The sequence below is a fragment of the Balaenoptera physalus genome (assembly GCF_965194825.1).
Source record: "Balaenoptera physalus genome assembly, chromosome: 20".
Classification (NCBI taxonomy): Eukaryota; Metazoa; Chordata; class Mammalia; order Artiodactyla; family Balaenopteridae; genus Balaenoptera; species Balaenoptera physalus.
The window spans coordinates 15,464,148-15,480,860 of NC_138901.1; the positions used below are offsets into that span (position 1 = coordinate 15,464,148).

Sequence of the window (16,713 nt, forward strand, 5' to 3'; positions counted from 1 at the left end):
AGTCCTTACCAGTTAACTTCTTCACAGGTTGGAGCCGAACACTGATAGACTGATGTGTGAGTAAGGGGGAGGATGGAAGAGAGCGAGACATGCCCTCCATAATCCGAATGTGCTGCATACCTTCACTCACTGGAAGTGGTGGGACGGCGTAGTCTGGCTCAAAAGCACAGTCGCTTTCTGTGGAGATGCCACCTGTTACACAGAAGAGAATGGGAGAAAAGAGCTGGTGAGAAAATATTCTTCTACTAAAATTCTTCTCTATTAAAATTTATCTTTTTGGATGACTCAGCACAGTGTACACTGATACTGATTTTTCACTGTGAAAAGAAAATAAGGAATTCCCAACACACAGATTCATTTCTACATAACTGGGTACTTAACTTCAAGTCCAGCACTAGGAAACTGAACATGAATAAGACAGGATTCCTCCTTGTAAGGGGCTCACTGTCTCATGAAAAACGTAGTCATAATAAAAAATGATTACAGTACAATGCAACAAGTGTTACGATTACAGCAATGGTCTTCAATTGTCCCTGAGAAGACAAACATGAAAGAAGATATCCCCCTGCTTGACAATCCAATCTGTGCAATTCCTAGTAGGATCACTGTAACTCTATTTCTTAGTCTCTTTCTCCAAGAATGTACATGAAAATATAAATGGGTAAGACTAACATTATATGCTGATTTTTGAATCTGCTCAAACATTTAAAAAAAGAGTAAATGATATGCTGTTTACTTCCACTTACATACTGTTGACTTCTACTTCTGGTCATGGCAGATTATATACTTCAGACCAACTTTTCCCTAAGAAAACTACAACTATATACATTTTAAAAATCTTCCTGAAGGCACTGGAGAGTCAATAGCATGATGAAGAATTACAAGGAGAAGACTGAGACCTGGTATTTGGGGCCACTTTTTACTTTGTGGCATCTGAAAGGCTAAGAAGCCACTGACAGTTTTACAGAGCTGGGAAGACAAGTACTGGAATGGCTGGAGAACCAAGTTGCGAAGGGGGAGCTGGTAAAACTCCAACACTTTTGTTTGGAACCCCAAAGGGCTACATTCCAGGAGTGAGTATAAACCAAAACTAGGGACCTTCCTGGTGGCGCAGTGGTTAAGAATCTGCCTGCCAATGCAGGGAACACGGGTTCGAGCCCTGGTCCGGGAAGATCCCACATGCCACGGAGCAACTAAGCCCATGTGCCACAACTACTGAGTCTGCGCTCTAGAGCCCACGTGCCATGACTACAGAGCCTGCATGCCACAACTACTGAAGCCCATACACCCTAGAGCCTATGCTCCGCAACAAGAGAAGCCACCGCAATAAGAAGCCTGTGCACCACAACAAAGAGTAGCCCCCGCTCTCTGCAACTAGAGAAAGCCCACACGCAGCAAGAAAGACCCAAAGCAGCCAAAAATAAATAAATTAATTTATTAAAAAAAAAACTAGACTGGCCTTTACAGGACTGAAGCTCAGCTCCAAATGTCTACCACAAAATTTAATTAAGGCAATCTTGGATTGCTAGTCCCTGCCAAAAACAAACATAAATCTTCTTAGAAGAAGATAACATCATCATAGATCTCAAAATACTTCCACAATTTTTCATATACAATATCTGGTCCTTAACTAACAATAACAAAGAGAGAACATGCAAAAAGCAAATCAGAAAGACCATGCAAAATAAATAGTCTCAGAGGGAATACAGACTATGGAACAATAAGACACAGAATTTAAAGTAGTATGCTTAACACCAAAAAGATTAAAATACTTAGGAAGGAATTTAACCAAGGAGGTGAAAGATCTGTACATTGAGAACTATAAGACACTGATGAAGAAACTGAAGACACAAATAAATGGAAAGATATCCTGTATTCATGGACTGTAAGAATTAATATTGTTAAAATGTCCATACTACCCAAAGTAATCTACAGATCCAATGTAATCCCTATCAAAATTCCAATGGCATTTTTTCACAGAAATAGAAAAAGCAACTCTAAAATTTGCATGGATCCACAAAAGATTCTGAATAGCTAACGTAATCAAGTAATCTTGAGCAAGAAGAACAAAATTGGAGGCATAACACACTTCCTAATTTCAAATTATATTACAAAGCAGTAGGAAAACAATTTGGTACTAGCACAAAAACAGACACATAGATCAATGGAACAGAACAGAGAACCCAGAAATAAACCCATGCATATACGGTCAACTAATCTTTGACAAGGGAACCAAGAATATACAATGGGGAAAGGATAGTCTCTTCAATAAACAGCATTGGAAAAACTGAATATCCACATGCAAAAGAATGAAACTGGATCCTTATCCTACACCATACACAAAAATCAACTGAAAACGGGTTAAAACTTAAACCTAAGACCTGAAACCATAAAGCTCTTAGAAGAAAACACAGGGGGAAAAGTCCATGAAATTCACCTTGAAAATGATTTTTTTTGGATTTGACATCAAAAGCACAAGCAACAAAAACAAAAGTAAAACAAGTGAGACTATATCAAACTAAAAAGTTTCTGCACAGCAAAGGAAACCATCAACAAAATGAAAAGGTAACCTACAGAATGGGAGAAAATGTTTGCAAACCATAATATCTGATAAGGGGTTAATACTAAAAATATGTAAAGAACTCATACTCAACAGCAAAATAAAACAAATAAACAAAAAACCTAATTAAAAAATGGGCAGGACTTCCCTGGTGGTGCAGTGGTTAAGAATCCACCTGCCAATGCAGGGGACATGGGTTCGAGCCCTGGTCCAGGAAGATCCCACATGCCGCGGAGTAGCTAAGCCCATGCACCACAACTACTGAGCCTGCACTCTAGAGCCCGCGAGCCAGAACTACTGAAGCCTGCGTGCCTAGAGCCCATGCTCCTCAACAAGAGAAGCCACTGCAATGAGAAGCCCACACCCCACAACAAAGAGTAGCCCCCACTCACCACAACTAGAGAAAGCCCACACACAGCAACGAAGACCCAACACAGCCAAAAAAATAATTATAAATAAATAAATAATTTTTTTTAAAAATGGGCAAAGGACCTGAATAAATATTTTCCAAAGAAGACATACGAATGGCCAACAGGCACACGAAAATGTACTCAACATCAACAATCATCAATCACAAAAATCAAAATCACAATGAGATACCACCTCATACCTGTTAGGAAAGCTATTACCAAAAAGTCAAAAGATAATAAGTATTGGCAATGATGTAGAGAAAAAGGAACCCTTATACACTGTTGGTAGGAATGTAAATGGGTACAATGATTACAAAAAACAGTATGGAGATTCCTCAAAAAATTAAAAATAGAGCTACCATATGAGCCAGCAAACCTACTTCTGAGTATATATCAAAAGGAAATAAAATTACCATTTCAAAGAGATACTTGTACTCCCATGTTCACTGCAGCATTATTCAAAGTAGCCACAATATAGAAACAATTTCAGTGTCTGTCAATGGATGGATGGATGAAGAAAATGTGATTTTACACACACACACACACACACACACACACACATACATACACACTCTCTCTCTCTCTCTCTCTCTCTCTTTCCCTCTCTCTCCCTCTCTCTCTGAGGAATATTATTCAGCCTTAAAAAAGAAGAAACTCCTTCCACTTGCAACAATAGGATGAACCTGGAGGACATTATGCTAAGTGAAATAAGCCACCAGACACAGAAAGAAATAATCTCTACGTAATCTCACTTATATGTGGAATCTAAAAAATAAGGTCAAAATCATAGTAGTAGAGAGGAGAATGGTAGTGGCAAAAGGAGATGTTGGTCAAAGGGTAAAAACTTTCAGTTATTAGATGAATAAGTTCTGGAGACCTAATATACATCATGGCTCCTAGACACAGTCAATTACTGAGTCAAAAGTGCTGAGAGTTTCTATTGAGAAATACTGACCAAATGCTGTATTAAAATTGTGTGTCATCTTATGTAAAAAGAAAAAAATTAACATGCTTAATATTTAAAGAAAGTAAAAGTTTAGAATTTCAGCAATGAATTAAAATTATGAAAATAAAAACTCAATAGATGGATTGAAAAAACAGATTAGACACAGATGAAGAGAGAATTAGCAAACTGGAAGATAAAACATTTGTGCATCAAAGGACACTATCAAGAGAGTGAAAAGACAACCCTCAGAATGGGAGAAAATATTTGCAAATCATTTATCTGATAAGAGTCTAGAATTGAGGGGACTTCCCTGGCAGTCCAGTGGTTAAGACTCCATGCTTCCACTGAAGGGGGCACAGGTTCAATCCCTGGTCGGGGAACTAAGATCCACATGCCAGCGTGGCACGGCCAAAAAAAGTTTTTAAAATAAAAAACTTAAAAAAAAAAGAGTCTAGAATCAAGAACATAAAAAGAACTCCTAGAACTCAACCACAAAAAGAGACACAATGAAATTTAAAAGTAGGCAAAAAACTTGAGCAGACATTTCTCCGAAGAGAAATGTACAATACAAATGGACAATAAGCTCATAAAAAGATACTCATATCATCAGTCATTAAAGAAATGCAAATCAGAGCCACAATGAAATACCATTTCACACCCAGTAGGACGGCTAATAAAACAACAACAACAACAAAGAAGTGTTGGTAAGGATGTGGAGAAATTAGAACCTTCATACATTGCTGGTGGGAATATAAGATGGTACAGCTGCTGTATAAAACAGTTTGGCAGTTCCTCAAAAAGTTAGACACAGAATTACCATACAACCCAGCTATCCCTCTTCTATGTATATACCCAAAGGCAATGAAAACAGGTTTTCAAGCAAAAACCTGAGCATGAATGTTCATGTTCATGAAGCATTATTCATAATAGCCAAGAAGCAGAAACAACTCAAATGTCATTAACTGATGAATCAATAAACAAAATGTGGTATATCTATACAATGAAATATTATTTAGCAATAAAAATAATGAAGGCTTGATTCATGCTACAACACTGATAAACTTTGAAAACGTTACACTAAGTGAAAGAAGCCAGACAAAAACAATGCCACATGTTGTATGATTCCATTTATATGAAATGTTCAGAATAAGCAAATCCAGACAGAAAGTAGATTAGTGGTTGCCAGAGGTGACTACAGGTATGGGGAGTGACTGCTTAATAGGTACAGGGTTTCCTTTTGGGGTGATGGATTATATAGCGGTGATGGTTGCACAACATTGTAAATGTTCTAAAACCACTGAATTGTACACATTAAAATGGTTAAAATGGTAAATTATCTCAATTAAAAAATATTACGTATTTACCACCTACTCACATATTTATTCGAACCAGAAGACTAGTAATCACTCATTTCTTCCCATCACATCCCTTTGCAACAAATGCAATAGCTATTCTGCAGATTATCAACCTCATATAGAGTTCAAATCTACCATGTTCTCTTCATTTCTCCTATCACTACCATAGTACAGATCACTATTATCTTTCCCCCGAACTTCTGTTGGTAGAAATCTAGGATTTATTCCTTATCTTTGGACTTCAAAATTTTTACCAGAACAGGTCTTAACTTTTTATTTCTCATTAGTCACTGGGTCCTTTCTTTTACTATGTTGACCAATTCTTTTCTTCCAACGGTTCTCTTCTCTTTCTCTCTGGAACTGTGATCAGATGAACACGATATCTCCTAGACCTATTTTTCAAGTCTCTTTCTTAATAGATTTCTAATCTTTGGGCTTTCATGAATAGACATGAGACTGATTTATATGGACTTATAGTATTTTACAGGTTTACAAAGAGGCATGTCATTAGTGTAATAATTCCCTAATTAAAGAAAAATCAGCACTAGATTGTTTAAAGATGATATATCTAGAAGAATGCATTTGATTTAGTGAGGTATCTCTTTTCACTTGAAATGTTCTAATGTTAAAACTTAGCTGATAATTTTAGAATCTAATAATACTCCTTAAGGAATAATACTGCAATTAGTCCAGTATAGATGTCCTAGTTTACTTTTTTGCTTAAAAATATTTTCCTCTATCTTCTCTGCCCTATAAATACAGAGAAAAAACTAAAAATATATGTTTCAAGTAAAGAAAAGTACTGGTATGCATTAACAGAATTTGACTGCATTAGTCAGTTTTTCTTGGGTAACTAACAACCTCAAAATCTCTGTAGTCTACAACGTTCACTTTTATGCTCATGAGTCTGCAGATTGACTGTGGATCAGCTGATCTTGGTTGGGTTATCAAGTTCAGAACTATTCCAATGTGTCATTCATATTGGGCCTAGTCACTGAAGGGGCAGTGAATATGTGGGGCACACTCCTGTCATGGTAGATCACAGGGCTGCAGGAGACCAAGTTAAATCAGAGGAGCATATTTAAAACCTCTGTTCACTAATATTTTACTGGCCCAAGCAAGACCAAGAAAAACATCAACAGGGCATGGAAATACACCATGAACCACTGAAAAGCTGCATAGCAAAAGGAATGGATGTATAATTTTATAACAGGAAGGAAGTAAAAAATTTGAAATCCAATTTACCAGGACTTCCTTGGTGGTCCAGTGGCTAAGACTCCACACTCCCAATGCAGGGGGTCCGGGTTCAATCCCTGGTCAGGGAACTAGAGCCCACTTGCCGCAAATAAAGAGTTCACATGCTGCATCTAAAGATTCTGCATGCCACAACTAAAAGATCCCACATGCCGCAATTAAAGATCCCACGTGCCGCAACTAAAAGATCCTGCATGCTGCAACAAAGATCCCGCATGCAGCAATGAAGACCCCCGTGCCGCAACTAAGACCCAGCACAGCCAAGTAAATAAATAAATGTTAAGAAAAAAAAAGAAAAGAAATCCAATTTACCAAGCATGTAAGATGATATTTACTGGTACCCCAAATTACTCAATCTTCCTTTTCCTACCACTCACTTATCCTGCTATAATCAACTGAATAAAAGTTACTGAAATAATGTGATCGAGATATGGCAGAAAAAAATAAACTGCTAATGTGACAGAAAAAATTCAGTTTTGCTGGATACCCGGTGATTAGATATTCAAAAGTTGAATTAAGATAGCACAGGGAGGGCTTCCGTGGTGGCGCAGTGGTTAAGAATCCGCCGGCCAATGCAGGGGACACGGGTTTGAGCCCTGGTCCAGTAAGATCCCACATGCCACGGAGCAACTAAGTCCGTACGCCACAACTACTAAGCCTGTACTCTAGAGCCTGACAGCCACAACTCCTGAGCCCGCACACCTAGAGCCCATGCTCCGCAACAAGAGAATAGCCACTGAATGGCTATTGTAGAAGGTAAGATGAAAGCTGAAAACATAATAATGTTTAACTTACCTCAGTAATCTATGAAATACATTTGGGATTTGTGACTGGATGAAACAGACATTTTCCTCCCCAATCTACTAGTAATAGGTCAAATAACACCAGAAAGACATCAGGCACAGAAAGGCAAGTTTTTCAACAATTCAGTATCATGGGTAATATCATAATCACACTTGGCAAAACTTGCCAAAACTTTGATGCAAAATACTAATTTCTTTGAGATTAAGTTCCAAGTCCAAACAGGAGACAACTTGCTCAAAGAGATGGACCATGAACCAACTCTAAGAGCCTGTTTCAGGGCTTCCCTGGTGGCACAGTGGTTAAGAATCCACCTGTCAACACAGGGGACACGGGTTCAAGTCCTGGTCTGGGAAGATCCCACATGCTGCGGAGCAACTAAGCCCGTGCGCCACAACTACTGAGCCTGCGCTCTAGAGCCTGAGAGTCACAACTACTGAGCCCACGTGCCACAACTACTGAAGTCCGCACATCTAGAGCCTGTGCTCCACAACAAGAGAAGCCACCACAATGAGAAGCCCACGCACCACAATGAAGAGTAGCCTCCCCTAGCCGCAATTAGAGAAAGCCCGCGTGCAGCAATGAAGACCCAACACAGCCAAAAAATAAATTAAATTAATTAATTAATTTAAAAAATTTTTTTTAAAAATAAAAATGAAAGGCTTCCTTAAAAAAAAAAAAAAGAGTGAACCCTAATGTAAACTATGAACTGTGGGTGATAATGATGTGTCAATGTCGCTTCATCTATTGTAACAAATGTACCACTGTGGTGCTGGGATGTTAACAGTGTGGGAGGCTGTGGGTTTGTGGGTGCAAGAGGCATATATAGAAACTCTGTACTTTCCACTCAACTTTGCTGTGAACCTAGAACTACTCTAAAATAGAAAATCTATTTTTTAAAACAAATAAATCTATAACCAAAAACCAACCAAACAAAAAGAATGCATAGAGTACCTATCTGAAGACTATGAAAATAAACAGTAGCAGGCAGATTGGAAAAGAAGCACAGAATGTGAAGTTCCATTGAAGTGGTGGTGAGTTTGCCATGTTTTTTCTCAGGTATTGCCTCGCCTGGACCCAAAGGCAGCCCAAAACTGAGAAGTGTACACCGGATAAGAAAAAGCTCCAAGAAAATCCCTCCCTTTCTAGTGAGGAACAGGGAAGGGGGCCCTTGTTGGTCTGAGAAACTAGGGGAAATCCCTCTTTTTTCCCTTCTCTTCTATCCTGGTCTCCAGCCAATTCTATGGCAGTAGCAGCAGAGAGATGGTAGTGGTGACTGGGCAGGCACCTAAAACCCTGGGAGAAGTGAAGCCTTTTTTCTGACCCCAGGAATTGTAATCCCAAGAGTGTGAGGCAAATCCTCACTGCTTTTTATCTCTCTGTCCTCTTATCACTTGACTTGGAAACAGACACAGCTGTAGGAATTGAACAGCAGAACAGGAAAACTAGAGTCCCTGTTTTTTAGCCAGACTACTGGCAAGGGAGAGTCTGAGAGCTGGAAAATGTTGGTAAGATCGGGGTGTGGAGGGATATCAAGCAAACAATCGCATAGAGTTGTATATGAACTTCAGGGCTCACCTCTGAGCTCTGCGTGCATGGATGTGACCCTAAACATCCAAACCATAGGCTTTCAGAACAGAGCAACAAGATACACTTACTACCACTCTGGTCCCAGGATGGACACGGGGTCACACACATGGAAACGATCTAAAGAGAAAGGCCCAGAAAACCGAACTGACGTTGGAACTAGAGCCCTGAGAATGCAGGTAGGAATCTGTTTCCTGAACGTAATCTGGTTGACTAGACACTGACATACACACACACACACACACACACACACACACACACAAATCAACCTTTTCCTTAGAACTTAAATAAAACCTAGGGTCTCATATCATAATATTCAAAATGTCCAAGATATAATCCAAAATAATATGGCATATGAAGAAACAGGGAAATCTCAACATGAGAAGGAAAAGTCAACAGATGTTGTTCCCAAGATTACACAGATATTAGAATTAAACACCAAAGACCTTAAAGCAACTATTACAACAATGCTTCAATAAGTAAAGGCAAACATTACTGAATGAACGGGAAGACAGAAAGTTTCAAAATCTAGTGTGTAGTTTACACATACAACACATCTCCTTTTGGACCAGTCACATTTCAAGCACTCACAGCTACCTGTGGTCAATGACTACTGCATTGCACAGTAAAGCTTTACACCTATGTCCAGAATCAAGTTCACTTAGTTCCTAGAATATAAGGCAAAAAGTATGATCCAATCACTAAATACTGGAAAGATCCTAGGGTGATGACTCTTACCACATTCCCATTCAACTCATCTATATGGCCTAAGCAGAAGAAAGACACATCTTGGAGAATGACAATGGATTTTTGTAACTTATTCAGGTTGTGTATCCCACTGCTGCTGCTGCTTTAGATGTGGTTTTCTTGCTAAAGCAAATCAACATATCCCTGGTACCAGGTCTGCAGCTACAGACCTGAGAATGAGATCATCATAAGCAGTAAGCATTCAGCTGTCAGGGTTAGCTATACATTTTCACTGGCCTACCTGCTATTAATTCTCCTGGTCTTAGTAATAATCTAATCCACAGGGACCTTAACTGCCTTTCCATTCTAAGGGCACCATGCTGGTCTACTACACTAATAATTTCATGCTGATTAGACTTGGTGAACAAGAAGCAGCAACTGATCTAAATACTGTGGTAAAATATATGCACTCCAGAGGGTGGGAAATAAATTCCACAAAAATTCACAGGTCTTCCACACCGGTAAAATTTCTGTGAGCCCTATGGTCTTGAGCAATTCAAGATATCCCTTTCAAGGTGATGAAGTTGCTGCACCTACTCTCTCTTAATACTGAGAAAGAAGTGCAATGCCCAGTAGACCTCCTTGGATTTTTGAAGCAATCTGTTCCTCATTTGGGTATGCAACTATGAACCATTTACCAAGACTGCTGGATGTAAGAGAGGCCCACAACAATTGAAGGCTCTGCAACACATATGGGCTGCTGTGAAAGCTGCTTTGCCACTTGGGTTATATAACCCACTAGATCCAATGTTGCTTGACGTATCTGTGCTAGATAGGGATCTTGAACGGTTATTGCACAACTTTAGGTGAATCTCAGGCCAGATCTCCAGCATTCTGTAAAAAAGCTATGTCATCCGGTACCAATAACTATTACCCTTTTTTGAAAAACAGCTTTTGGCTTACCACAGGGCCTTAGAATGAATGCTTGCTTGATCATGGGCCACCATGTTACCATGTGACCTGGGCAGTCCATCATGAACTAAGTTTTGTTGGACCAACAAAGCAATATGGTTGGGTGTATACTGAAGCACTTCATCATCAGAAGGAAGGGATGTACATGAGATCAGGCTTGAGCAGGTCCTGAAGGCATAAATAATTTGCATAAGCAAGTGGCCCATATGCCCAAGGTTCCTATTCCTGCTATATTGCTTCTTTTCTCTCAATCTGGATATATTTTATCTCATGGAGAATTCTCTATGACCATCTCACTGAGGGGGGAAAAAAAAAAATCAAGCTTGTTTACTGATATCTCTGCATGATAACATGCAGATGACAACAATACTAGAGCCCCATTCTGGGGTCCTGAAGGACAGTGGTGAAGGGAAACCCTTCCAGGGCCAGAAGTTTGAACAGGGTACCTAGTTGTTCATTTTGCCTGGAAGGAGAGATGACAGAGATACTGTTCTATACTGACTCATGGACAGTGTTTAATGGTATGACTGGATATTCAGAGATTTGGAAGGAATAATTAGAGAACTGGTGACAAGGAAATCTGGGGATAAGGTATATGGACAGACCTCTTTGAAAGGGCACAGAATATGAAGCAATTTATGCCCCATGTGAATGCTTACCAAAGGGCAAACTCTACAGAGAAGGTGCTTAATAACCCCGTAGATAAGATAACCAGTTTGGAGGACTAAGCCAGTCTCTTTACCCAGCCATTCTATCTTTGCCCAATGGGCTCATTAACAAAGAGGCCATGGTAGCAGGAATGCAATTTATACATGGGCTCAGCAATATGGGCTTCTGCTCACTGAGGCCAACCTGACTACAGCCACAGCTGAGTGTCCAACCTGCCAAAAGTTCACGCATGCACTGGGGAAGAGGCAGGTGGATGCCCCCAATATACGGTACCATTCACGGGATGGTTGGTCAGTTGTCTCTCAACTCATTTCTAGTCCCTGGTGACTTCCCCTTCCTTCTTAGTGAATCAATTATGAATTTAAAATAAATATTGTTTATAGTGTCAAGGATTTCAGATTGTCTTAGTCTGCCCCCTTGTGGGAACCAGCTCTTCAATCTTTCACTAGGAATAAAACTTATTAAATCCAGCCTGGTCCTCAAACAAAACACAACACAAAATGTATTTACTAGATAATAATGTTACCCTAGGCTTCACTAATACGTTCCTTCCTCATCCTTTGTTATCCAACTCTTTATGACCCTTCAATAAAACTTATGAAGTTTTTCAAAGAGGTTTTTGTCATTTTTATCTCTTGCCAGAAGAATTCAGATAAAAATATTTTAAATCAGAATCTTTCTAAATGTCCAACATACCTTTTCAAACCTTTTTGGTTCCCATGCTTTTATTCTGTTTCATTCATAAATATGGATAAGCAAGGAGTGGCTTCTACAAACCTTCTAGTGTTAACTAGTCCAATTATCATAATACTAAGTAGGATACTTAATATGTTCTGACACAAAACGTGCTTAGGGTTGCATACTCCTAGAGTTTAAGATATTACTAAGTAAATTATTATGAATCACTTTGAAAATCTGAACACTCATAGATGAGGAAATGGTGGAAAAAATTATGGATTACTTAGCTAAGGAGGATTATACAGATTTTAAGAAATTAGAATTTAAGTATGTTCCTGGAGGGATGGCCATGCTACACTGTTAACTGAGGGAGAAGAGAATTAAAACTGCATTTTATTTTTTAAAATCTTCAAAGTAATACACACAAACACACACACACACACACACACACACACACACACACACACACACACACCCATGCATGTGCCAGTATGAGTTTAGGGGAAAACATGGAAGGATACAGACTGAATACAGTTAATACTAGTTACTTTAGGGGAATGGAAGAGGAAGAAGTCCTGACGTATCCTTTTTAAATGTCTACATTGTTTGATAAAAGTAATTTTTTACTTAATACAATTATTATAACTCACATTAAAAAATATAAAGTGTAACTGAAATATATAAACACATTCTGACATACCCCTAGCACCCTAAGATAATAAGAAATTGTTGGCTAGAGGGCCAATTTCAAGTTTAATTTTTTGGAAAAAAGAGTGTTACACAAAGAATAATCAACAAGAAGTTAAATCTCAGAAGAAACATGACTAGAAATAAAGATACTTCAGAGGGATTTATCATTTAAGGTCAGATCTTTTCAAGTCTGTTGGTCCAACCACCAACAAACAAATTTGTGTTTTAAATATCAGAATGGAAAGATTCTAAATATGTGCTACCAACAAGTCTGATTCGAAACTTTTGGCATAGATTAGTGTAAAGCCTGAAATATTTTCCGACTGAAAATAATACTTACTTCACAGCATTATTCTGAGAATTAAATGAGGATTTTGTGAAAGCACCTAGCTCAGAGCCTGGCACATATGTATTATTAAAATTTTTTTCTTTATTCCTAAAGCAATCTATGTTGAAAGCTAAATAATTTTTATCAGAAGGAGAAAGTACTAAAACAACAAAATAATCCTGTACATTAGTGATGCCACTATGCCAGATATACTCTTACACTGAGATAAAGAAATGATATACTGAATATTGAAATAATTTTCCTTATCATTCTATATAATAAAACACTCTGAGCTTAATAAAGAAATCATCATCACCAGACTAAAGAATAATTTGTATATGTTTCAAGCACATGAACATCTCATTTCTACGAAATATTTCATATGTTTATAAGGAAAGAAAAAGAACCAGGAGACAGCATATTTGAAAATTTAGTACATTACTATAGATACACCAGCATGTAATAATCAAATGAAACTGGCTAAAAATAATGGGAATCACACAAAGTCAAATACTGTACAATTTCCCAGTCTTCCAGCATGAACTGATCATAGGCATTATTATACCAATACACATCTTGTATATCAGAGTCTAATGCCTGCATAATGCTATCTTTGCAGAAGTGAATCAAAACTGGGTTCCAGCCATATTACATAAGCTCATGCACCTATTTAGTATCTAGAAGCAATAAGTCGGCTTATGTACAGATGACCTCTAATGAAAAATCATTTGATTCAGAAAATGGAGCTAGTACAATAAAAAAACAATTCTGATGAAGTACCCCATGATTTCTGAAATACAGAACCAGAATTCCTAGAATTGATAAGCTTCCTTCATCAATTCGATGGCCTAAATGCAAGACATTGGTACTGTGCTAGATGCTAAGATCCTACCATTAATGAACTCCTAGATTACTAAGAAAAATAGAGATCCAACAGACAAATAAGACCAAATGTAGTAAATAATATAACCCAATAATATACAAAATGCTACGCTGGAAAGCCGAAAATAACCACCCAACCTTAAAGGCTATACTAGGGTTAAACTGTCACAATCAGTTTTACAGTCTTATTTCAAGAGCCTCAATTCACAAATCAATAGATAGTTGATGGTCTGACAAACTACATACATCCAACAAATTTCTCTCACTGCTGCTTTACTTTTTCAGTTACATAAATAACAGAAGTGAATATTGGATCAATATGTGACCTGGGCACATCCACATACTTTCCCATGCACACTAAGTGCTAGATATTTGTTCATTCCTTCATTCAACAAATACTGAAAAAATTTTATATGCAAGTGTTCTAAGGCTAGAGTGGTGAATAAGACGAAGTCTCCGCTCAAATGAAACCAGTTTTCTGGTAGTTGAGACAACAATGAACAAGTAAAGTAGTGGCAATTATGAAGGCTAGAGCTGGGTGTTTAGGTGGTCAGAGAGAAGGCCTCTCTGACCTGAGTAGAAATCTACAGTCCTTTAGTCAAGAAAGAACAAATGTACAGGTCCTGAAAAGAAAACACTCTTCAACATGTTTAAGCAAAAAAGCCAGCATAGATGAAACAAAGTGGATAATGAAGGGAGTGGGAGGACATAAAGTATTAGGAAAAGGGTAGCTTAGGTAGGGTCATATAGGGAATGATAAAGACTTTGGGGGCTTCCCTGGTGGCACAGTGGTTGAGAATCTGCCTGCCAATGCAGGGGACGCGGGTTCGAGCCCTGGTCTGGGAAGATCCCACATGCCACGGAGCAACTGGGCCCATGAGCCACAATTACTGAGCCTGCGCGTCTGGAGCCTGTGCTCTGCAACAAGAGAGGCCGCGACAGTGGGAGGCCCGCGCACCGCGATGAAGAGTGGCCCCCGCTTGCCACGATGAAGAGTGGCCCCCGCTTGCCACAACTAGAGAAAGCCCTCGCACAGAAACGGAGACCCAACACAGCCAAAACTAAATAAATAAATAAATAAATAAATAAAATTAAAAAAAAAAAAAAAGACTTTGGAATTGGGGGCTTCCCTGGTGGCGCAGTGGTTGAGCATCTGCCTGCTAATGCAGGGGACACGGGTTCAAGCCCTGGTCTGGGAAGATCCCACATGCCGCGGAGCAACTAGGCCCATGAGCCACAACTACTGAGCCTGCGCGTCTGGAGCCTGTGCTCCGCAACAAGAGAGGCCGTGATAGTGAAGAGGCCCACGTACCGCGATGAAGAGTGGCCCCCGCTTGCCGCAACTAGAGGAAGCCCTCGCACAGAAACGAAGACCCAACACAAAGATAAATATAAAAATAAATAAATAAATAAAAGAGCCTTCCCTAAATTTAAAAAAAAAAAAACAATGACTTTGGAATTTATTCTGAATGTGATAGGAAGCCACTGGAGAATTTTTTTTTCAAGTTTGGGGAAATATACGATTTGATTTATTTTAACTAGAGCAGTATAGCTATCAAATGGACAACAGACTATATGTTGGCAAGAATGGAAATAATAAGGACACTATAATAGTAGTAAAGGAAAGAAACGACGGTAGTTCAGACTAAAATGACAACCATATAGGTGGTGGGGAAATGATAGAAAATGTATCTTAAAAAGAACAAATTCTTAAAGCATTATAAAACAAAACAAAAAGCCAATAATGGAGGAGGAATGTTAAGAAATCCATGGAAGACAGAAACTACATGCAACTGGAGGGAGGAAATTATAGCCCACAGCATGTGTAGGAGGATAACTGTAAAAGATGAGAGTGTTTCCAGGTCTGTTTTAACCACAAAAGCAAGAGATGCAAGGAACAGGAAGTTCTCAGGGGCAGCAATCTTAATGAGTGGCATGGGATCTGATTCAGTCCAAGCAGTCAGGCCATCTCCCATCTCCTACATTTGATAAGCAGATGACATCAGAGGTCTCTGTCCCTAAACCAGAGCAATGAGTGTGGGTATATTTGAGTCAGAATCCACTGCATCTGAAAGATCAGAGGCCAAACTAGTTAGTTAACACACAGGAGAGAGCCCTCATGCCCAAAGATTAACACACCTCACCAGACACCTTACCTTACATGTCTGCCATTACTACTGAGAAGAGACTTAAATAGCAACTATATCCACAATCAGGCAGGGCAGATTATCAAGCGTTATGGCCCTCTACAGGCATATCAGTTGTTTAAAGATAATGTTTGTTTTGAACAGACTGGCGTCTGTTCTGGTTGGTTGATATTTATGGCATACCAATTATTAAATATTTTGAATATTACCCTCCAGACAGGCCAACGCAAAATATAATAAAACGGAAAGGGACTTCCCTGGTGGCACAGTGGTTAAGAATCTGCCTGCCAGTGCAGGGGACATGGGTTCGATCCCTGGTCTGGGAAGATCCCACATGCCATGGAGCAACTAAGCCGGTGCGCCACAACTACTGAGCCTGCACTCTAGAGCCCACAAGCCACAACTACTGAGCCCACGCACCGCAACTACTGAAGGCCGTGCACCTGGAGCCCGTGCTCTGCAACAAGAGAAGCCACCACAATGAGAAGCCTGCACACCGCAACAAAGGGTAGCCCCTGCTTGCCTCAACTAGAGAAAGCCCACACACAGCAACAAAGACCCAACGTGGCCAAAATAAATAAAATAAATCAATTTATTAAAAAGAAAATGGAAGAGCTCTTCTGGTTCTGGGTTAAAATGGAGTAAGCACACTCTGCCTTAACTGAATATAACTAAAACCCATGAATGTAACTGAAAACCCTGGAAAGAATGATGGAGCAGCAATCTGAGGACTCTGAAAACTAAACA

The 16,713-nt window shown here is 39.1% G+C and overlaps 1 protein-coding gene across 16 annotated transcripts in view; it reads right to left on the reverse strand.

Moving 5' to 3' along the window:
• The window catches only part of TANC2 (tetratricopeptide repeat, ankyrin repeat and coiled-coil containing 2), a gene marked incomplete at its 3' end in the record, with an annotated part of 361,692 nt that overhangs the window by 241,890 nt on the left and 103,089 nt on the right, over window positions 1–16,713 (reverse strand). For 12 of the 16 annotated variants that reach the window (XM_082443050.1, XM_082443062.1, XM_082443060.1 and 9 more), the window contains one exon: window positions 10–192. In XM_082443050.1, the coding sequence (XP_082299176.1) occupies window positions 10–192 (183 nt within the window). The remainder of the gene's footprint in view (window positions 1–9; window positions 193–16,713) is intronic. The other 4 variants (XM_082443054.1, XM_082443053.1, XM_082443067.1 and 1 more) reach the window with 1 other exon arrangement.